A 23,791-nucleotide genomic window follows, 5' to 3' on the forward strand; every position below is an offset into this window, starting at 1 on the left:
AAGACAGAAAGTGAGAGACAGACATAGAGTGAGAGACAGACACAGAGAGAGACAGGCACAGAGAGAGACAGACAGACACAGAAAGACAGACAGACTAAGAGAGAGAGACAGACACAGAGAGACAGACACAGAAAGAGATAGCGACAGATAGAGACAGAGAGAGGTCTCGCTGCCTGTCTCTCTGTGTCTGTCGCTCTGTTTCTGTTTGTTGCTTTCTCTGTATCTTTTTCTCTATGTCTGTGCCTGCCTCTCTGTCTGTCTGTCTCTCTGGGTCTGTCGCTCTCGTTCTGTGTCTGTCTCTCTGTGTCTGTCTCTCTGTGTCAGTCTCTCTGTGTCTGTCTCTCTGTGGCTGTCTCTATCTGTGTCTATCTTTCTCTCTCTCTTTGTGTCTGTCTCTCTCTCTCTGTGTCTATGATGAGGAACATACTTGTGCTTCGGGGAAGGCCTCTGGGCAGGTCTTTTCTTGCTGATCTGGCCTAGAGCACCAGGATAAGACCCTGCCTACAGTCCCACCCCAGAGCACGAGCATATCATTAATTCAAAACTGCAAACACTGATTACACAAGAACCAAAAAAAGGATTTCTTCACATCAGGTATCATATTAATCAGTGTAACAGCCCCAAAATGACAATGTCTGTAGTTTACTTAGCAAAATCCTGATGACAGGTTCCCTTTAAGTCTGATGAAAGTTTTTGATGAAAGACAGCACTCAAGAATACTCCTAGGAACTATCTTACAATAAAAAAATGTCAGCAAACAATTTTATACTGCCCGATGACACCTTGTTATTAGATTATAAACTAAAACCTTACATTTGTGAAAAATTTAGTTTATGGATATCCCATCCATCTCAAAGAAAGGAAGGACAAAAATAACAAAAGTTGTTATGTTACAAACGCTGCTATGGGTTGTTCTGAAGGAGAGGTTATAAAAATGAATGATTGTACGTGTTTGCCCCTTTTTTTTCAGAACATAATGTATTATATTTTTCTTCTTCTAGGTCATCTGTGACAAGATATTCCGGCGCTGGTTTACTCTTAGTATTATGGGGTCTGTGCATCCCTTTCCCTTTAAAGCTGAATTACATAAGGCTGTGCAGAAATGTGCTCAATCTACAAATATGGAATCACTCTTTTCGGACTTGTATTCATTACTACAATTGAGTCAAAAACAGTTACAGAGAGGAAATGTGTGAACTCTGCAGCGTGATATGACCAGAGAATGGCCATGTGATGTTGGAATTATTTTCTAGATTTAAAGGCACAAGACATTAAAATAAATCAGTGTTATTGGAAAACTGTGAATCTTACATAGTTATTACCGATTTATTGAAATCTACCAGCAAAATATTTTAAATGGAAACATCCTAGACATGTCAATTGATATAGACTGGGCAATGATGTGGACTATAGCCCCAGTTAGGTTTAGTTTTGTCAAGTAGGGCTACAGTGGGGAAAAAAAGTATTTAGTCAGCCACCAATTGTGCAAGTTCTCCCACTTAAAAAGATGAGAGAGACCTGTAATTGACATCATAGGTAGACCTCAACTATGAGAGACAAAATGAGAAAACAAATCCTGAAAATCATATTGTCTGATTTGGAAAGAATTTTTTTTTCAAATTTTGGTGGAAAATAAGTATTTGGTCAATTACAAAAGTTCATCTCAATATTTTGTTATATGTCCTTTTTTGGCAATGACAGAGGTCAAACGTTTTCTGTAAGTCTTCACAAGGTTGGCACACACTGTTGCTAGTATGTTGGCCCATTCCTCCATGCAGATCTTCTCTAGAGCAGTGATGTTTTGGGGCTGTCGCTGGGCAACATGGACTTTCAACTCCCTCCAAAGGTTTTCTATTGGGTTTAGATCTGGAGACTGGCTAGGCCACTCCAGGACCTTGAAATGCTACTTACGAAGCCACTCCTTCATTGCCCTGGCTGTGTGCTTGGGATCATTGTCATGCTGAAAGACCCAGCCACGTTTCATCTTCAATGCCCTTGCTGATGGAAGGAGGTTTGCACTCAAAATCTCACAATACATGGCCCCATTCATTATTTCATGTACACGGATCAGTCGTCCCGGTCCCTTGGCAGAGAAACAGCCCCAAAGCATAATGTTGCCACCCTCATGCTTCCCAGTAGGTATGGTGTTCTTTAGATACAACTCAGCATTATTTCTCCTCCAAACATGACGAGTTGCATTTCTACCAAACAGTTCTACTTTGGTTTCATATGACCATATGACATTCTCCCAATACTGGATCATCTAAATGCTCTCTGGCAAACTTCAGACGGGCCCAGACATGTAATGGCTTAAGCAGGGGGACACGTCTGGCACTGCAGGATCTGAGTCCCTGGCAGCATAGTGTGTTACTGATGGTAGCCTGTGTAATGTTGGTCCCAGCTCTCTGCAGGTCATTCACTAGGTCCCCCCCGTGTGGTTCAGGGATTTTTGCTCACCGTTCTTGAGATCATTTTGACCCCACGGGGTGAGATCTTGTGTTGAGCCCCAGATCGAGGGAGATTATCAGTGGTCTTGTATTCATTCCATTTTCTAATTATTGCTCCCACAGTTGATTTCTTCACACCAAGCTGCTTGTCTATTGCAGATTTAGTCTTCCCAGCCTGGTGCAGGGCTAGAATTTTGTTTCTGGTATCCTTCGACAGTTCTTTGGTCTTCACCATAGTGGAGTTTGGAGTGTGACTGTTTGAGGTTGCGGACAGGTGTCTTTTATACTGATAACAAGTTCAAACAGGTGCCAGTACTACAGGTAATGAGTGGAGGACAGAGGAGCCTCTTAAAGAAGAAATTACAGGTCTGTGAGAGCCAGAAATCTTGCTTGTTTGTAATTGACCAAATACTTATTTTCCACCAAAATTCGAAAAAAATTCTTTCCAAATCAGACAATGTGATTTTCAGGATTTGTTTTCTCATTTTGTCTCTCATAGTTGAGGTCTACCTATGATGTCAATTGCAGGCCTCTCTCATCTTTTTAAGTGGGAGAACTTGAACAATAGGTGGATGACTAAATATTTTTTCCCCACTGTAGATTATAGAGAGGGCACCTATCTATGAACCTATTTATTGACTCTAACAAGACATTTATAACCCAGAGAGCTACAATGAAGAGAGAATACTTGTAGGATGCCCAGCTTGTAGGAAAATGGGAGATCTCTAACTTGAAGTCTGGGAAATTCACTGGCTCATCTATCTTCAGAACTCCCATAGATATTAGTAATTAGCTCTATATACATTTACAACATATCTAGATTTCACTTTTATCACACATTTATTTTTCAGATTTAAGTTAGGTTTTTGATATTGTCTTCATTGTTACTATACACCATTGATATAAAAGTTTTTGCTTCAAAATGACTGCTAATATTACAGAAACTGTATACCATGTATTACACTGAATTGTTCCAGATCTACCAAAAACAAAATGCCAGACAAAGAAAACCTAATAAATAGCAAATTGTTGTTGTTTTTTTCTCTTCAATTATTATTGCATTTAACAACTACAGTGGATATAAAAAGTCTACACACCCTGTAAAAATGACAGGTTTTTGTCATGTAAGAAAATCATACCAAGAAGAATAATTTCAGAACTTTTTCCACCTTTAATGTTACTTGTAATCTGTACAATTCAATTGAAAAACAAATATTTTTGGGTGTAAAAAGAAAATTAAAGAACTAAAATAATGTGGATGTATAAATATACACACCATTAAACTAATACTTTGTTGAAAAACCCTTTGAATTTATGACAACCATCAGTCATTTTTGGCTAGGAATCTATAAGCATTCAACATCTAGAATTGGCAATCTTTGCCCACTTTTTCTTGCAGTAGATCCAAATCTGATTGTGAGGGCATCTCTTGTGTACAGCACTCTTCAGGTCAACCCACAGATTTTCAATTGGATTCAGGTGTGGGCTCTGTTTGGGCAATTTCAAGGTATGCTAAATACCTTACCTTAGTACACTGCTCAAAAAAATAAAGGGAACAATTAAACAACAGAATATAACTCCAAGTAAATCAAACTTCTGTGAAATCAAACTGTCCTCTTAGGAAGCAACACTGATTGACAATCAATTTCACATGCTGTTGTGCAAATGGAATAGACAATAGATGGAAATTATTGGCAATTATCAAGACACACTCAACAAAGGAGTGGTTCTGCAGGTGGGGACCACAGACTACATCTCAGTACCAATGCTTTCTGGCTGATGTTTTGGTCACTTTTGAATGTTGGTTGTGCTTTCACACTCGTGGTAGCATGAGATGGACTCTACAACCCACAGAAGTTGCTCAGGTAGTGCAGCTCATCCAGGATGGCACATCAATGCGAGCTGTGGCAAGAAGGTTTGCTGTGTCTGTCAGCGTAGTGTCCAGAGGCTGGAGGCGCTACCAGGAGACAGGCCAGTACACCAGGAGACATGGAGGGGGCCGTAGGAGGGCAATAAACCAGCAGCAGGACTGCTACCTCCGCCTTTGTGCAAGGAGGAACAGGAGGAGCACTGCCAGAGCCCTGCAAAATGACCTCCAGTTGGCCACAAATGTGCATGTGTCCGCACAAACGGTTAGAAACCGACTCCATAAGGGTGGTATGAGGGCCCGACATCCACAGATGGGGGTTGTGCTCACAGCCCAACACCGTCCAGGACGCTTGGCATTTGCCACAGAACACCAGGATTGGCAAAGTCGCCACCGGCACCCTGTGCTCTTTACAGATGAAAGCAGATTCACACTGAGCACATGAGACAGACATGACAGAGTCTGGAGACGGCGTGGAGAGCGATCTGCTGCCTGCAACATCCTTCAGCATGACCGTTTTGGCAGTGGGTCAGTAATGGTGTGGGGTGGCATTTCTTTGGAGGGCCGCACAGCCCTCCATGTGCTTGCCAGAGGTAGCCTGACTGCCATTAGGTACCGAGATGAGATCCTCAGACCTTTTGTGAGACCATATGCTGGTGCGGTTGGTCCTGGGTTCCTCCTAATGCAGGACAATGCCAGACCTCAGGTGGCTGGAGTGTGTCAGCAGTTCCTGAAAGATGAAGGCATTGAAGCTATGGACTGGCCCGCCCGTTCCCCAGACCTGAATCCAATTGAGCACATCTGGGACATCGTGTCTCGCTCCATCCACCAACGTCACATTGCACCACAGACTGTCCAGGACTTGGCGGATGCTTTAGTCAAGGTCTGGGAGGAGATCCCACAGGAGACCATCCGCAACCTCATCAGGAGCATGCCCAGGCATTGTAGAGAGGTCATACAGTCACGTGGAGGCCACACACAATACTGAGCCTCATTTTGAATTGTTTTAAGGACATTACATCAAAGTTGGATCAGCCTGTAGTGTGTTTTTCCACTTTAATTTTGGGGGTGACTCCAAATACTTCATTTTCTGGAATAATTTCAAGAGTGCCAACACTTTAGGCCATGACTGTATATGACCAGAGTAAAGCAGCACTCCTGAACCTGTGACACATACTGTGAATCACTAGAGGAATGTAAATGCAGTGTTCAAGGGAATCTTTCACCTTTTAAAATGTATTCTAAATTAGCTATACAGTGATATAGGGGACTTAGCCCCTTTAAAAATCATACTATAACAGTACCTGTTTCTGGTATAGTGTCTTAGAAAATAACTTTTAATTCATATGCAAATGAGGGGGTTTTAGAGCACGCTTGGCTTGGCCCCGCTTCTGATTGACAGTGCTCGCTTCCCAGAGCAAGCACTACAATAACAACCAAAAGTTCTGCATATTTTTTAAAAGTTTAATTACTTCTGTCTGGTTGTTGGATGCCATTTTCCTGGTGATGAATTGAAAGTGCAAGACCTTAATTTTAACCAAAATGCATTTGAATATACAGGTGCATCTCACTAAATTGGAATATCATCAAAAAGTTAATTTCAGTTCTTCAATACAAAAAGTGAACTCGTATATTATATGGAGGCATTACAAACAGTGATCTATTTCAAGTGATTATCTCTGTTAATGTTGATTATTGTGGCTTACAGCCAATGAAAACACAAAAGTCATTATCTCAGTAAATTAAAATAATTAACAAAAAACACCTGCAACGGCTTCCGAAGCATTTAAAAAGGTCCCTTAGTCTGTTTCAGTAGGCTCCCCAATCGTGGGGAAGACTGCTGACTTGATAGATGTCCAGAAGGCAGTCACTGACACACTTCACAAGGTCCCAGAGTTCCAATTTCCATTTGGAAATCAAGGTCCCAGAGCCTGGGGGAAGAGTGGAGAGGCCACAATCCAAGCCGCTTGAAGTCTAGTGTGAAGTTTCCACAATCAGTGATGGTTTGGGGAGCCATGTCTTCTGCTGGTGTAGGTATACTGTGTTTTATCAAGACCAAAGTCAGTGCAGCCGTCTACCAGGAAATTTTAGAGCACTTCATGCTTTCCTTTGCCGACAAGCTTTATGGAGATGGAGATTTCATTATCCAGCAGGACTTGGCACCTGTCTACTTCCAAAAGTACCAATACCTGGTTTAAAAACAACAGTATCACTGTGCTTGATTGGCCAGCAAACTCGCCTGACCTTAACCCCATAGAGAATCTATAGGGTATTGTCAAGAGGAAGATGAGAGACACCAGACCCAACAATGCCGATGAGCTGAAGGCTGCTATCAAAGCAAACTGGGCTTCCATAACACCTCATCAGTGCCACAGGCTGATCGCCTCCATGCCACGCTGCATTGATGCAGTAATAGATGCTAAAGGAGCCCGACCAAGTATTGAGTGCATTTACTGAGCTCACATTTCAGCAGGCCAAGATTTCGGATTTTAAAAACATTTTTCAAGCTGTTGTTATAAAGTATTCTAATTTACTGAGATAATGACTTTTGTGTTTTCATTGGCTGTAAGCCATAATCATCAACATTAACAGAAATAAACACTTGAAATAGATCACTCTGTTTGCAATGACTCTATATAATAGATGAGTTTCACTTTTTGTATTGAAGAACTGAAATAAATTAACTTTTTGATGATATTCTAATTTAGTGAGATGCACCTGTAGGTATGGTCATTTAATTAACCCCTTTACCCCCGAGGCTGGTTTGCACGTTAATGACCAAGCCAATTTTTACAATTCTGACCACTGTCATTTTATGAGGTAATTACTCTGTAACGCTTCAACGGATCCCACTGATTCTGAGATTGTTTTTTTGTGACATACTGTACTTCATGATTGTGGTAAAATTTCTTCGATATCACTTGCGTTTATTTGTGAAGAAGATGGAAATTTGGCAAACATTTTGAAAATTTCGCAATTTTCAAACTTTGAATTTCCATGCCCTTAAATCAGAGAGATATGTCACGCAAATGAGTTCATAACTAACATTTCCCACATGTCTACTTTACATCAGCACAATTTTGGAACCAAAACTTTTTTTTGTTAGGGAGCTATAAGGGTTAAAAGTTGACCAGCGATTTCTCATTTTTCCAACAAAATTTACAAAACCATTTTTTTAGGGACCACATCACATTTGAAGTGACTTTGAGGGGCTTTTATGACAGAAAATACCCAAAAGTGACACCATTCTAAAAACTGCACCCCTCAAGATGTTCAAAACCACATTCAAGAAGTTTATTAACCCTTCAGGTGCTTCACAGGAATTTTTGGAATGTGGAAGAAAAAAATTAACATTTATTTCTTTTTACAAAAATGTTACTTTAGACCCCAATTTTTTTATTTTCGCAAGGGTATCATTAAAAAATGAACCCCAAAATTTGTTGTGCAATACCTCCTGAGCACGTTAATACACCATATGTGGGGGAAAACCACTGTTTGGGCGCACGCCAGGGTTCGGAAGGGAAGAAGCGCCATTTGACTTTTTGAATGTAAAATTTGCTTGAATAATTAGCGGACGCCATGTTGCGTTTGGGAAGCCCCTGATGCGCTTAAACAGTGGAAACCCCCCACAAGTGACCCCATTTTGGAAACTAGACCCCCCAGGGAACTTATCTAGATGTGTGGTGACCATTCTGAACCCCCAGGTGCTTCACAGAAGTTTATAACATTGAGCCGTAAAAATAAAATTTTCACATTTTTTCAACAAAAATGTTTTTCAGCCCCCAGTTTTGCATTTTTATAAGGGTAACAGGAGAAATTTCACCATGCAAGTTGTTGTGCAATTTCTCCTGAGTAAGCAGATACCCCATATGTGGGGGAAAAACACTGTTTGGGCACACGGCAGGGTTCGGATGGGAAGGAGCGCCATTTGACTTTTTGAATGTAAAATTTGTTTGAATAATTAGCGGACACCATGTTGCGTTTGGGGAGCCCCTGATGTGCCTAAATAGTGGAAACCCCCCACAAGTGACACCATTTTGGAAACTAGACCCCCCAGGGAACTTATCTAGATGTGTGGTGACCACCCTGAACCCTCAGGTGCTTCACATAAGTTTATAACATTGAACCGTAAAAATAAAATTTTCACATTTTTCCAACAAAAATGTTTTTCGGCCCACAATTTTGCATTTTCATAAGGGTAACAGGAGAAATTGCACCATGCAATTTGTTGTGGATTTTCTCCTGAGTAAGCCAATACCCTATATGTGGGGGAAAACCACTGTTTGGGTGCACGGCTGGTTTCGGATGGGAAGGAGCGCCATTTGACTTTTTGAATGTAAAATTTGCTTGAATAATTAGTGGATGCCATGTTGCGTTTGGTGAGTCCCTGATGTGCCTAAATAGTGGAAACACTCCCCAAGTGACCCCATTTTGGAAACTACACCCCTTTCAAGGATTTTATCAAGGGGTATAGTGAACATTTTGAACCCAGAGGTACGACACACAATTTGATAACATTAGGTCATCATATTGAATAAGCTGTCATTAGTCTTGAGTGCAAGTGCTCACTACTTGAGTTTGCATCGGGCACTCGGGTATGCACCAAGTATCGTGGGTGCTCAAGTTACATGCTCGAGTGTTTCATGGTTATTACCCCAAAAAAACACATACGGGTATCACTCGTGCATGGCAGGCAATCCCCGAAAGGTTTTTTTGCCTGCATAGCAGCTGCAAAACATTTGGGGCGGAGACTCGAGCATGTCACTCGAGCACCCGCTATACACAGTGCATACCCGAGCACCCGATGTAAACTCAAGTAGTGAGCACTTGCACTCAACATTAGTCGCCATATAGTCGTCATTTTTTATCTTTACTTCTGAAAAAATCCCAACCCCAAAACAAGCCTAATCCCAACCCTAATACAACCCCAATCCTAACCCAACCCTAGCCCAACCCTTTCCCAACCCTAACCTTTGCCTAACCCTAACCTTTGCCCAACCCTACCCCTAGCCTAACTCTAGCCCAACCCTAACCACACAAAAAAAAATGTTTTTTTGCAAAGACTAGTTTTTGCATCGCCATATTTTGAGAGCTATAATTTTTTATATTTCGGCTGACAGATTCATGTGATGGCTTGTTTTTTGCGGGACAAGTTGATGTTTTTATTGGTACCATTTTCGGGCACATGACATTTTTTGATTACTTTCTATTCCGATTTTTGGAAGGCAGAATAAACGAAAACCAACAGGAATTATTTTTTGCAATTTTTTTTATGCCGTTCTGCGTGAGGTAAAATGATAAGGCAGCTTTATTCTTTGGGTCAGTCCGTTTACAGTGGTACCACATTTATATATTTTTTTTAATGTTTTGCTGCTTTTACACAATCAAAGCTATTTTATAGAAAAAATAATTGTTTTTGCATCGCTTTGTTCTGAGAGCTATAACTTTTTTATTTTTCAGTCGTTGGAGCTGTATGGCAGCTTATTTTTTGCAGTACAAGATGACGTTTTCAGCGGTACCATTGTTATTTGCATTTGTCTTTTTGATCGCGTTTTATTCTATTTTTTGTTTGGCAAAATGATAAAGCATCGCTTTATGTTTCGTTTTTTATTTTATTTTTTTACCGTGTTCACTAAAGGGGCAGTTTTATAGGCAGTTTTATAGGCAGTTTTATAGGCCAGGTCGTTCCGGATGTGGCGATACCAAATATGTGTACATTTATTTATTTATTTTTTTCATAAGATTATTTATTTATGGGTACAATATATTTTTATTTATTTTTTTATTATTATTATTATTTTTTTTATATATATTTTTACAATTTTTCTTAAATTTTTTTTTCACTTTTTTTTTCACTTTCTGACATTTTTATTACTTTTACACATTGTCCCACTATGGAACTTTCACTTTTTGCAGCCTGATTGGGTGTATAGCACAGGAATGCAGCACCATCCCTGTGCTATGCAGCCTGTCAGCGCTGCACAGGGAGAAGTTACTTTGGTCATGCACTGCGCATGACCAAACTAACTTCCTGCCTCCTGGTGACCCGGATGTTGTCATGATGACATCGGGTCACCATGACAACATTCGGGACCGGATTTTGGCGCCGCGGTACGCTGGCAGAAAAGGTAAGCATCGCGATTAACTCTTCTTGCCACCGGAATCCTGCAATCGATTTCGATCGCAGCATTTCGGGGGTTAATGTGCAGGGAGCGGTGCGGGACTGCTCCCTGCACATAGCATCGGGTGTCAAATGTGACAGTCAGCTGACACCCAGCGGCAATCTCGCCCACACCGCTTGTGTGTGGGCGAAATCGCCAGGGAATACCAATACATATCTGGCCCATAAGGCCCAGGGCACAGATACGTATTTTCTGGCCAGAAAGGGGTTAAAGAAAACTGACTGCCAAAAGTTTTGCATATACTATTTATTGATCACAACATAGAGAATAATTCATTGTTTACAATTCCATAACTTAGTATTTTGTAGTATAACCTCTTGCTTTAATTACTGCACTACACCGACCGGACATTGAAGCCACTAGGAAATTCAAGACATCTTGAGGGATCTTGCTCCATTCCATTTGCAAATCTGCAAACAATTCATCTTTATTGCTATGGGTACTGGCCCCAACTCATCCCAAAGGTGCTCTATAGGGTTTAAATCAGGTGATTGTCTTGGCACTTGCAACAGGCGAACATTTTTCTTTGCGAACCAATTTTTGACTAAATTGGATTTATGCTTAGGATCATTGTCATGCTTGAATTTCCATCTCTTGCCTACTATGGTTTTACTATGTGGCAGCATTACATTCTCCAGTATATCCTTGTACATGGTAGCATTCATATTTCCATCAATTCTATGCAGAGGGGCAATGGCAGATGCAGAAAATCAGCCTCAAATCATGACATTGCCACCACCATGTTTCACTGTAGGTGTTTGGTACTTTACATCATTACATCTTCCAATTGGGCGGTATATATAGTGCTTGCCATCACTACAACACAGATTGAACCTGAATTCATCCAACCACAACACCTTAGACCAATCTGTCTCATTCCATTGGCTGTGTTCTTTGGCAAACTCAAGTCGGACCTTCCTTGAAGAGATGAAAGGCTTCTTGACTGGAACTCGTGAATTCAACCCTACTGCTCTTAGCCATCACAGTTTGCCGACTCACTTTGACCCCATATTCTTCGTTCATTTTGTGCAAAATCTGTACGGCACTTTTTAGGTTAACATCAGATACTGACTTTTTCTTAATAATGTGATCAACTCTGGAGGAAGTTTTCCGGGGTCGTCCACTTCTAGGTTTGTCAGCTGTTCCATAACCTTCTTTTTCTTTCTTCTCTTTCTTTAATATACATGACACTTGACTGTGAGAACAGTTGAATCCCATAGCTACCTCTTTTTGGCTTTTCACTGACTTCACTCTCAGCATAATACGCTTACTGACATCTGGTGATAAATTTGGCTTTGTCTTTGCCATGTTTTAACCTAAAAAAGATAACAAAAATAAATAAATAAAATTGTAGGCAAAATTTGACTACCCATGACAAAATATGCAAAACATTTGACCCAGCGAATGTTGAAAATGAATTCATAGGGATAAAACAATGTCAAACACAATTTTCTTCCTTATAGCTAAGAACCGTTTGCTTTCGGTTTACTAAAATCACTAGGAAAATGGCATCACAACAACCAGACAGAAGTAATCACACTTTTAAAAAAAATTCTTGCTGACATTTGTGCACATGTACACTGACAATGCCTGTGGCCAGTTGTGTACACAATATCAAAGTGCATTCTACTCCTCATCTTCCTGCTGAAGTCACTTACTACACTAATACACCCGAAGCATAGCGAGCAGCTTCAAAGAAAAGGAAAGGGCAACAAATAAATACATGCAGCTCCTGAGTTTACGCCAACACTAACTAGGTGATTATCCAGTTAACAGAAAGGAGACAGGGAGAATAATGCTCTCATCCACTGAAGGCACCCGCAGCGAGACACAGGCAGTGTCAATGACAATTTAATTTTTTAATAGACGATGCTCGCTCTGGTAAGTGAGCAATGTGAATCACAAGCAGGCGAAGCCCCCAAAATGCTCATGAGGCGGCATAACGGTGCACCAAATTCTTGGCCATGCCAAAGGTGCATATGAATTAAAAGTTATTTTCTAAGGCACTGTACCAGTAACAGGTACAGTTCTAGTAAGTTTTATTAAGGGGATAAGTATTCTATGTAACATACCTGGCGGCGTCCTTGCATAGTGATCCATCTCCCACTGTGCAAGAGCGCGCACTTGATCTCCAGTCCAGAATGTCTCTCTGGCTTCCCTCCATGCTGTCTGCTTGTGTCTGTTTCTGCTGCTTAAGGGCGGCGCCCGATCACTTCCTGCTTTTTGTACCTGCTGTGGGTCACATCCCTTGTGCGTCCTCAGCCTATTGCTGTCTGTCACCTGGTATATAGCTCAGCTGCTCCAATCAATCCCTGCCTGAGCATAGTGTTTCATTCAGTGTGTGCTCACACTCTGAAGGTGCCAGGTCCCGTTCTGTGTTCTCTTGTCTGCCTATCCTGGAGGCTGTATTTCCAGGCCTGTCTGAACACGCTCCGAGCCTGTTCCTCCCGCCTTCTAGGGGCCGATTACCTAGACCCGCTCCTGTATCTTGTCTGTCCTGTCTGAACACGCTCCTAGCCTGTTCCTCCCGCCTTCTAGGGGCCGATTACCTAGACCCACTCCTGTATCTTGTCTGTCCTGTCTGAACACGCTCCTTGCCTGTTCGTCCCGCCTCTCTGGGGGCCGTATTCCCAGACCCGCTCCTGTATCCCGCTGCAGTGTCGGTCTCCTCCGTACACTCAGTTCCAGTCTGAACTCTCTCCTATCCTTTACCTGTTTTGCCTCTATGTCCGTTCCTTTCCTTTTTCTGCAGAGTCTGAACTCGTACCTAACTCCTGCTTGTTGTCTCTGTACTCCCGTTTGTGAGTTTGTGGTCCACTCGTTACTTCACTGCAAGTACCCTGTGGGTATCTGGCTCTGCCTTTCTCTTCCTGTCTGTTCCGTGTGAACAGAGCCCAGTCCCCCCTTCTCTGCCTTGCTCACCGCTCCGGCGGTTCTAGCCTGCTCTGACTCCTTTGCTCACCGCTCCGGCAGTTCTAGCCTGCTCTGACTCCTTTGCTTACCGCTCCGGCGGTTCTAGCCTGCTCTGACTCCTCTGCTCACCGCTCCGGCGGTTCTAGCCTGCTCTGACTCCTTTGCTCACCGCTCCGGCGGTTCTAGCCTGCTCTGACTCCTTTGCTCACCGCTCCGGCGGTTCTAGCCTGCTCTGACTCCTCTGCTCACCGCTCCGGCGGTTCTAGCCTGCTCTGACTCCTTTGCTCACCGCCCAGGCGGCCTCGTCCTGCTTTACTCTTGTTCACTGCTCCGGCAGTCTCGCTCAGCTCTGACCCTTTGCTCACTGCTCCTGGCGGCCTTGTCCTGCTCTGCTCTTGCTCACCGCTCCAGGCGGTCTTGTCCTGCCCTGTTCTTGCTCATCTCTCTGGGCGGCCTCACTCTGCTGTGTTTGTCCGCCACATCTGTGGTTCTGTTCCTGAGTCCCAGTGTGTACTGGGTCCTATCCCGCCAGTGTCCCTACCTGCTAGTGCCTTCCTTTCTGTACTCTAGCTGTGCTCGCCTGTACCCCTCTGCCTGTATTGTTCCTGAGTCCCAGTGTGTACTGGGTCCTATCCCGCCTGTGTTCCTACCTGCTAGTGCCTCCCTTTCTGCACTCTAGCTGTGCTTGCCTGTACCCCCCTGCCTGCATACCCGCCTGCCTGCATACCAGTCGTGCCTGCCTATACCCACCAGTCTGTGCGCCAGCCTAACCAGTCTGTTCCTGTATTCCCCTGTGTGGGTCAACAGCCGTGTCCCGGGTCTGTCCTGGAGTAGCACCTGGTCCCTCTGCTCGGTTCCTCCTTGGTGCACTGGCGTCGTATGCCGTCGTGCGAGCCTGGTCGGATCGGGTGAATACCTAGTTACGCCCCTCCAGGCATTCACTCTCCGGCACGGTCCAGTGGAATCACACGCACACGCCGCTCAGCCCGGGCATGTGCATTACATTCTATACTACTGTATATCTCATTTGACATGCATTTTGGGGGTGACAGACTCCCTTTAATATCTTTTCACCAGAAGTGATGCATTGAGCTAATATTCCCAAATGGTTATGAATTGGAACAGTGAAGAAAATCTCTCCAGTTAAGCTTAGCATGTAATTGTAGTGTTAATGTTGGTAATATTGTAGTGTGGTCGTATATTGTTGCTGGTCTCCAGTCATGTGACCATTGTAATGATCAGCAAAATGACCATAGTAACTTTGTAAGAAGGAAAAATATTTTGTTCTCCGCCCCTTCCCATCACTCTGCCCTGTCTCTTTTTTCTTCAAAATGATGACTTCATTTTTTTATTAATTTCATATTATTTTTTATATTAGGATTAGGGTTAGCCTTAAGTTTCCCTTAAAATGCAGTTTTGGTCCAAACGTGCAGTTTTTATTACTTTCCACAGGTTGCACAGCACAAAAGCAAAATCATAAACATAAATCCCTAGCCTTGTCCAGGTGCTAACTAAACAGAACAGACCCTGGCTACTCATACACGGCTGAGCTAGCCCCAGCTCGGTCAAACAAAATAGCTATTGCCCTTAGCAATGTGTGATAGTTAGACACTCACCAACTGTCACACATTCCACTCTGCTTCTTAGAGAAACACTGCAGGTGCTTCTAGTCAAACACTGCAGAGCTGGGATTTAACCCTGTCCTTTCCAGCTATGCTACAGGTAGAATTGGTTTGTTTCTACATACCCCTGTTAAAATAATGAAAGCTAAATAATAAATTATTGTACCTCAAAATTGTGCTCACTTCTTCTGGTCCTGCAAAAACATGAAAAATATGATGGCCCTAGGAATGAAACTGAAAAAAAAAAACGAAACAAAGAAATTGCTCAGTTTTTATTGAAAAAACTAGGCAGGTGCTTTAAAAGGTTAAAAAAGTTAGCCTGCAGCTGCTAATGATAAAAATGATGGACCAAGAGTCATACCTATGTATTAGTGATTTTTTTCCAATACTTTGACCCCGTCTTCAACATTTACTGATGGTGACACAGACACATCGCGTGTATATATTTCATCCTTTGCATCTAGAGAAAATGTTCTACTCTATCATGAACAATAATGCTTTGTAATGGCTATATTGTATAATGCTGCTGCTCCTGATACAGAATGATGAACAACATGTCTGTACTCTTTGCTGAGCAGGCATAAAATACAGGCACTAGAAGAAATTAAACAGCCCCCAAAAGTTAAATTGTCAGTCAATTACATTTAGCTTCTTTAACATATCAGTGTCATCGATTTCTTCAGTTGAGTGAATGGATTGCACTTACGATGTAATTAAGAGTGCCTTATGATGGTTCACAATGTGCTTTGGCATTAAAAATTAAGTAATCCACAAAGCATTTAAGTATGCCCCATTGATTCAGTCATTTACCAATCTGGAGTTGATAGGAAATTGCATAATGAATTTATCAAAAATATATTATTACCGGTTCCTGGGAAATAAATATTTAACTTAATTAAACATTATTGTAAATAAACATAATTAGACATTTGTGTATGCGCTTACAATTTCCTTTTCATCTTCCTTTATAATGATGAGTTGTGTTTATTTTGTTATATAAATGAAGCACAATTATGTTGTGAATATCATTATCTATAATCCGCTAATATATGTTATCTGATGCCAGAACAAACTAGCTAAGGGGAAAACTGAATATTCATTTTAACCAAGAAGTCTGGCAAAAACTTTAGACTATTGCAGATTACCTTGATTGCCAAAGATTTCAGATAATGGACTCATAGTAGTTGCTGATGGGACAACAACAACCCCTGTTATATTTTCTACAGACATGGACAGTGTTATGCACCTGTCTTTGCTGGTCTCCGTTCCCTTCCCCTATGGCCGCCTCCCTTTGCTATGCTCTACGTCAGATTTTACAAGTTGCTCAGTATGCCTTAGTAACATTATCTCCCTAGGCCTTTTAAAGCCCAGTTGGACACTGCCCTGGACAAAAAAGACTGTACTGTTTTCAAGTGGCTATGTGTTTGGATTTTGCCAACATACAGCTTCTTCAGTTGCTATTATCTCCTCAAACTTCTATGATTTCTGCTACTCGCACCTAGCTTCTCAAACTGGTACCGTATGTGATGAAGGAACTAGATTGGTTTTGAAATGCATTAGCTACTTTCATGATAATAAACCATTTTTGTATTTGTATGCACTGCATATGTCCCAGAGGCTTAGATAGAGGTTCAGCTCATGGCGTGGGGAGGCGTGAAACATTGCAGTGGGCCCCTAGCCAGGTAACCCTGATTACAACTACCGTGGTGCACCCTAATTGTGGGTATAGGGGAACCTCAGCAGATGACCGTCCTATTACTGAAAACAAATCTCTATACGAAGACCAACACTGATATTACCACCACATGGTGACCATATAGTGGTAAATATCAGTTCTGCAAAACATGAAAGAGATTACAGTACAGTTACAGATAGTGACTTACAACTGATGTTCTATCTAATGGAGTCATTTACTTTTCCTGTCTTTTCCATCTTGCCCAGACAACCATAGCATTTTCTAGCCAGGATTTGTCTGCAGAGATTACAGCGAAGACACATTTGACTTCTCACATTTCCTGCAGCGTTCCCATCTATTCCCAACCTACACAATCTCCTCATCTTGCTGATACCCCAATAATGAGCCACTGCTGCCATATGTTTTCCTATTACTGTGCCTGCGGTTTGACACAAAAACAGTGCTCCTCTTAGTGCCCCACATAATGCCCACCATTGTGCCATTTACAAATTAAAATGTCTCGTTTGTGCCTTCTAGGTGGTAAAATTGCCTCCTAGAGGATTATAAAATATTAATGCCCTGTGCAAATGCCCTAGAAAAGTGTCCACATTTTGCTCCTAGATAGTGATAGTGCCCCTTGTGTACCTTTGACAGTCACAATACCCTGAGTGCCCCATTAATGCTGCTTAAGTGCCTATTTTACATGTAACAATGTCCCCTGAGTTACCCCAATGTAGAGCTCTCCTATACACAGTATGATGGGCCCATAGCTTCCTTATACAAAGTATGATGGGCTAAAGCACGTGCTGGACTCAGAATATACTATATGTCAATGCATAGGTTGAGATAACTTCGACAGCATATACATATTTTATCTTTATAGTTGACGTATACCTGCCTAGACCCTTAGAATGTCTGACCATTCGGAAAGAATACATATACCAAGAGAGGAAAAAGCCCGAAAAGGTGGTCATGAAACAAAATCAGAACTCAATTCATTAATTAAAAGAACCTTTATTAACAGTCAATGGTTAATAGTGGCACTGTGAACCAGAAGTGCACACACACATAATCAAATCATATAATAAAGACTCATACATAATGTATTGTACATCTATGAAGTATGAACCATAACAACCGGGCCCAAAGTCATATAAGGTAATGTTTAGTCAAAATTACTACTAAATTCTTGTAGTTATTTATATATCTAATGATCTGTTTATTTCATCTTAGTACCCATTGTGCATCCCTGTTAATAATGGACAATAGATCACCAAAGTATGATGGGCCCTTAGCTCCCCTATACACAGTACAATGGGCCCACAGCTCCCTGTACAAAGTATGATGGGCCCACAGCTGCCCTATACACAGTATAATGCTCACACAGCTCCCCTATGCACAGTATGGTGAGCCCACAGCTCCCCTATACACAGTATGATGGGCCCATAGCTTCCCTATACACAATATGATGGGCTGACAGCTCCCCTATGCACAGTATGAAAAGCTTACAGCTCCTCTATACACTGTATAATGAACCCCACAGTAGTTCTCACCTTGTATAATGGCTCTTGCAGTGTATAATGACCCCAACACTGTACAATAGATCCCGTATAAAGCAGGTGACTGGATGCAACACGCAGATAGGCACGAGGCGAGAACAGCCAATGAACTATTTATTTCCTCCGATATGGCGGGAACTTGCAGTAGTTATAGAAACAGTTACAGTATGAAACAGAATAGCCACAAGTAAATTATACAACACAGAACATATAATGATTCTTAGAGTTCACTTTAAACGTTAGGGAAGTCCCTTAGGAATTATACTTATGTCCCTCTATCGGGTGATACACCTGTTCCCGTGGGAGCTACTGTGTTGGCTCCTCCTAAAGCAATGGCCCTAGAAGGGGTCGCCGGTTCTTCCTGCTAGGCCGCAAGTCCTCCAGACAAAGCCTACCAAAACACATTGGGCCTCCTTCACTTCAATTGACCCCTGCCCTATATGCTGTCCTAGCCCAGGCCAACCCCTGAACTGTACGTCATTTCTGGAAGCAACAGCCTGGCTCACTTGTTTTGTCTGTTCACCACCGCAGGCATCCTCTCTCAGGCAAAGTCTCCTCACAGATCTTCGATGCTTGACTGCTGGCGGGTGTCTCTCAGATCCGAAGGGATGAGGTCTTGGCTGCGGTTCCCGGCTGGCGTCGTCTGGGATATGGGTCTTGACCGGCGCCAGTCTGTGATTTAGGCCTTGACTGGCGTAGTCAGAACTCCGGGTTTTGACTGGCATAGTTTGGGTCCTCGGGCCTTGACCGGCGTAGTCTGTATTCCGGTTCTGGTACTGCTCAGGTCCTGTCTCTGACTGTGCCGCGGTCCACTGGCATACACTCTTTACTGCGGGATGTCACTGGCGGATAATCGGACGTGTTAGAGAACAGAATTCCAGAGTATCGGGGATGCTCAGGAGAAGTCTTGGAGGAGATTTGGTGAGGAACGTAAAACTGTGGAGGAGAGAAGAAGGTCTTGAGAAGACCTGAGATTGCAAGTTGGAAGTTAACAGATTATGGACGGCTTTGTAGGTCATTGTTAATAGTTTGAACTGGATACGTTGGGGAATTGGGAGCCAATGAAGGGATTTGCAGAGGGGAGAACCGGAGAATGGATGTCGTGCAGCAGAGTTAAGGATGGACTGGAGAGGTGTGAGAGTGCTAGCAGGGAGGCCAGAGAAGAGGATATTGCAGTAGTCGAGGCGGGAAATGATGAGGGCAGATACTAAGATTTTAGTAGAATAATGGTTGGGGAAAGGAGTAAGTATGGATTCTGGAAATATTTTTGTGTTGGAAGCGGCAGAAGGTGGGAAGTTTGGATGTGCGGTTTCAAGAACGGGGCAGAGTCGAGGGTTACTCCGAGGTAGTGGACTTGCAGTACAGGGGAAAGCGTGATATCATTTATTGTGATAGATAGATCAGGTAGAGGAGTTAGGAGAAATGGAGGAAAGATGATGAGTTCAATTTTGTCTACATTGAGCTTTAGGAAGTGTGATGAAAAGGAGGATATGGATGATAGACACTCTGGGATTCTGAACAGCAGAGAGGTAATGTCTGGGCCAGAGAGATAGATCTGAGTATCATAAGCATATAGATGGTAATGGAAAACATGGGACTTTGAGTTGACCCAGGCCAAAGGTATAGATTGATTGAGAAGAGTAAGGGTCCCAGAAAAGGACCTTGAGGAACATCAACAAAGAGAGGGCAGGATGAAGAGGTAGGGTAGGAGTGGGAGACGCTTAATGTATGATTGGAGAGGTATGAGAAGATCCAGGAGAGGACGAGGTCTTTGACGCCAAGGAAAGAGAGGATTTTTAGTAGGAGGGAGAGGTTGACTGTGTCGAAGGCAGAGTACAGGTCTAGAAGGAGGAGTATAGAGAATTGTCTGTTAGCTTTGGCAGTAATTTTGGTCAGGGCACTTTCGGTAGAGTGGTGAGGACAGAAGCCTGATTATAGGCTGCCAAAAAGTGAGTTAGATGAGAGATAAGAGGAAAGTTCAGCATGGACTCAGTTCAAGGAGTTTGGAAGTGAACGGGAGCAGCGATATGGGGTGATAGCTGGACGAAGAGGTCGAGTCAAGAGATAGGTGTGATCGTGGCATGTTTGAAAGCAGGGAAGGTACCAGAGGTTTGCAATAGGTTTAACAGATATGTTATGGCCGGGATAAGCGTGGTGGTTAGGCTAAGGAGGAGGTGGAATGGGATGAGGTCCAGTGCACAAATGATGAGGTGCGATTTGGAGAGGAGATGAGTGAGCTCTCCTTCAGTGATGGTAGGGATGAAGGTTATGGGGGAGGAGCAGTGGTCTTTTATACATATGGGGTTGAGGTCCATGAGCAATAAAGACTTGCTTTGTTTGGTCAACCTTATTTTTGAAATGTTCAGCGAAACACCAGCATACAAAACACTTGTCTTGATAGATTACTCATTTAAGTCACACTCTTCACTAAGTTTCATCCGTTCTAAACATTTCTGGCATAAAAACACTAAAAGTTACAAAATATTTGCGCAGATTTCACATTCTAAGTCAGTGTTTTGGCAAAAATTGTTTGAATTCACCCTTTGACCTTGAGCCTCAATGAAAGACTTAAAAGCTAGAAGTTGCATATATTAGTAAGTAATAAGTAATGACATTCACTAGCATGTACTATGTTCACACTAATTTACTATATGCATGTTATAGGACATTAGATTGCTTTCTGCTTCTTCTCTCAGTACACTCAGCTGCAGGTTTTATTCATACATTACACAGACTAAAATTTAGAATGCTTCTCACTTCACAAAAATGTGAGTAACGTAAAGAACATTTGCGGAAAATACAAAAAGAACTTTAACTGTCAGAAAATGTCAAAGTTCTTATTGACTTTAAAATATGGATTTATAAATCTTATTCATTTTTTATGTGGAAGACACTTCAGCCCTCGTGAAGTTTTCAGGGCTAGCCTTAACAGTCATTTATCAAGTTTCCTGTATACAGGTTTACAGCTTGAGGTCTAGGAGAGAGCAGATTTTTTTGATATATAGCAAAAAGCGTTGAATCGTATTCCAAGTATTTAGAAATTATTTTTATTTTTTATGTGACAGGTGAACTATAGATGTAATATGCAGTGTAGTTGAATGTGAAAATAGCAAGGTTTTTTATAAGCCTATTTAAAGAGTCCTGTATTTTAAACATTTTATATTATGAAATATGTATGACTGTGTATATATTTTCACAGACATATACAACAGAAACAGTGGGTCTGCATTAATATGTGGCTAAAACAAACTTCAGACAAGTCAATTAGAAATTAAGAAACTGTAGCTTCTCCAAAAATTAGTTTGGCTTATACAGATGTGTCCACTCTTAATTTTCCGCATATTACATTTAGCACACAGATTTCTGACAAGTTTTTTTTTTTCAAACCTAGTGCCATATTTTTTGGATTATAAGATGCACTTTTTCCCCCCAAATTTGGTAGGAAAATGGGGGTGCGTCTTATAATCCGTAGATAGCTTACTGGGGAAAAGGAGGCTGTGGTGGAGAGGGGACCCAGGAGGTAGGGAGTGGGGAGATGTTGCAGGCCATGAGCTGGGAGTAGGGGTATCCAGGCGGTGCGAGGCTGCAGGCCTGGCCTTTCATAAGTGAGCGGAGTCTTCTTCCCATTGATTTACCTGCGGTGGGCTTTGGGAAAATTGCCACCAAAGGTGGCGCATGAGCAGACGTCATTCCGACATCACGTCTCAGATCTCAATCTGTGCATGCGCCATCTCCGGTGGCTATTTTCCCAAAGCCCATCGTTGAGAAATCAATGGGAAGGGGACTCCGCCCACCGTCGACTTCTTATGAAAGGCCAGGCCTGCAGCTTCGCACCGCCGGGACACCTCTTCCTTCCAGCCCAAGATTCGCAGCATTGCCCCACTCCTGCTGGTCTACTGCAGCAGTGACCCTACCTCCTGCTACCCCGTTCCACCGTAGCCGCCCATAGTAGGCTACCAGAAAATCGAACTATAAGACGCACCACCATTTATTTAAAAGATTTTTTCCTTTTTCCTCCCCAAAATTTGGGGTGCATCTTATGGTCCTGTGCGTCTTACAGTCAGCAAAATACTGTAATTTTTACGTCATCTTTGTATATTGGCAGCTATGAAAAAAGGTAAGGACAGACTAATCTCTTTCTAAAACCCCCCAAAATATTTAGATTTGAGAGTCCTCAGTGGTTGATACCTTTTAATGGCTTACTGAAAAGATGGTAACAAGTTGCAAGCTTTCAAGACTACGCAGGTCTCTTCATCAGGCTAGTATAGTGCAAAATCTGAAGAGTCACGTATTAATAAGACACAGAAATAATGCGATAGATGAGACAGATGACGGAAAGCAGAGTTATTATTATGCGAGAGATAAACAGTTTTGGCTATAAATATTTTAACAGTTAATAGATAAGGAGTGTGAAGGTTTTATTGTCCTGTGATTAGGTCCAGTGTTATGATGACCCCACAAGTCTTATGGGCACATTCCTTAGTTGATGTAAAATGGCATAAATCTGTGCGACACATTCATTCCTGCTCTGAAGATGTGAAAGGTCACCATCAGTTTATATTCTGAGATTCTTCTTTCTCTTTGCGATTTGAAGTTACCTTTTAATACCAGTAATTTCATGTCTTTTATGCTGTGATCAGGGGAACAAAAATGCTTGGCTACAGGTAGATCTATTCTTTTTTCTTTTATTGTGTGGCGATGATGATTCATCCTTGTTCTAAGTTTTTGCCCTGTCTCCCCTACATAAAGACCCTCAGCTGGACATTTGGTACATATAATTAACTACACTACATTAGATGTGATACAGCTAAACGTACCTGGGATCTTATAGTCCTGATGTGAATTGGGGATCTTTATCTTGTCTGTGGTCGTTATAAACGGACAGGTTTTACATTTTTTCTGGTTACAAAAAAAAGGTACCTGTAGCTGGAGGAGATGTACCAAGGGGTACAATTTAATCCAAACAATGTAAACATTATAAACATTAAATAGCATGAATAACAGAAGAATCACATTAACCCGCTGATAAGTGTGGTCCAGAGGCATATCACCATCTTCCTGATTAATTCCCTGGCCACACCGCACCAGCCCAGATAGTATCTTCCACCAAAGGCCATTACCACTTGACCCCGCCTCTATCCCAGACCTATCACCCCGCCATAGACCGGGACCGTGGCACATTACGAGGCCCGGTCCCGCCACCACCGCATCACTTGTTCAATGCCGTCCCTTAAGCCTAACATCCACAAATCCGTTTCAATGGCATTGAGGTGGACCCCATCCGGCCTCATATGTTCCGCAGACGGCGTTTCCAACTCCCTATGCCTTACAACGATGCCACCGTTCCTGGACACAAAACTCGCCACCACTTTATTCCCTTTTATCCGCATCTTGTTAACTCGATCTACACTGTGTGCAGAATTATTAGGCAATTTGTATTTTAGAGGATTATTTTTATTATTGATCAACAACTATGTTCTCAATCAACCCAAAAGACTCATAAATATCCAAGCTTAATATTTTTGG

The 23,791-nt window shown here is 42.2% G+C and overlaps 1 protein-coding gene across 3 annotated transcripts in view; it reads left to right on the forward strand.

The window, feature by feature from the left end:
• DIPK1C (divergent protein kinase domain 1C) overlaps window positions 1–23,791 on the forward strand; it is a 265,620-nt gene that overhangs the window by 153,418 nt on the left and 88,411 nt on the right. For 2 of the 3 annotated variants that reach the window (XM_073678950.1, XM_073678949.1), the window contains one exon: window positions 1,002–1,522. The exons of the other annotated variant lie outside the window; for it this stretch is intronic. In XM_073678950.1, coding sequence (XP_073535051.1) covers window positions 1,002–1,196 — 195 coding nt within the window. In that variant the 3' untranslated portion in view covers window positions 1,197–1,522. Of the gene's footprint in view, window positions 1–1,001; window positions 1,523–23,791 lie in introns of those variants that run through there. 3 annotated transcript variants of the gene reach the window in all.

Source organism: Phyllobates terribilis, unplaced genomic scaffold (assembly GCF_046119375.1).
Source record: "Phyllobates terribilis strain yellow unplaced genomic scaffold, ASM4611937v1 Scaffold_4__5_contigs__length_816908805, whole genome shotgun sequence".
NCBI classification, from domain to species: domain Eukaryota; kingdom Metazoa; phylum Chordata; class Amphibia; order Anura; family Dendrobatidae; genus Phyllobates; species Phyllobates terribilis.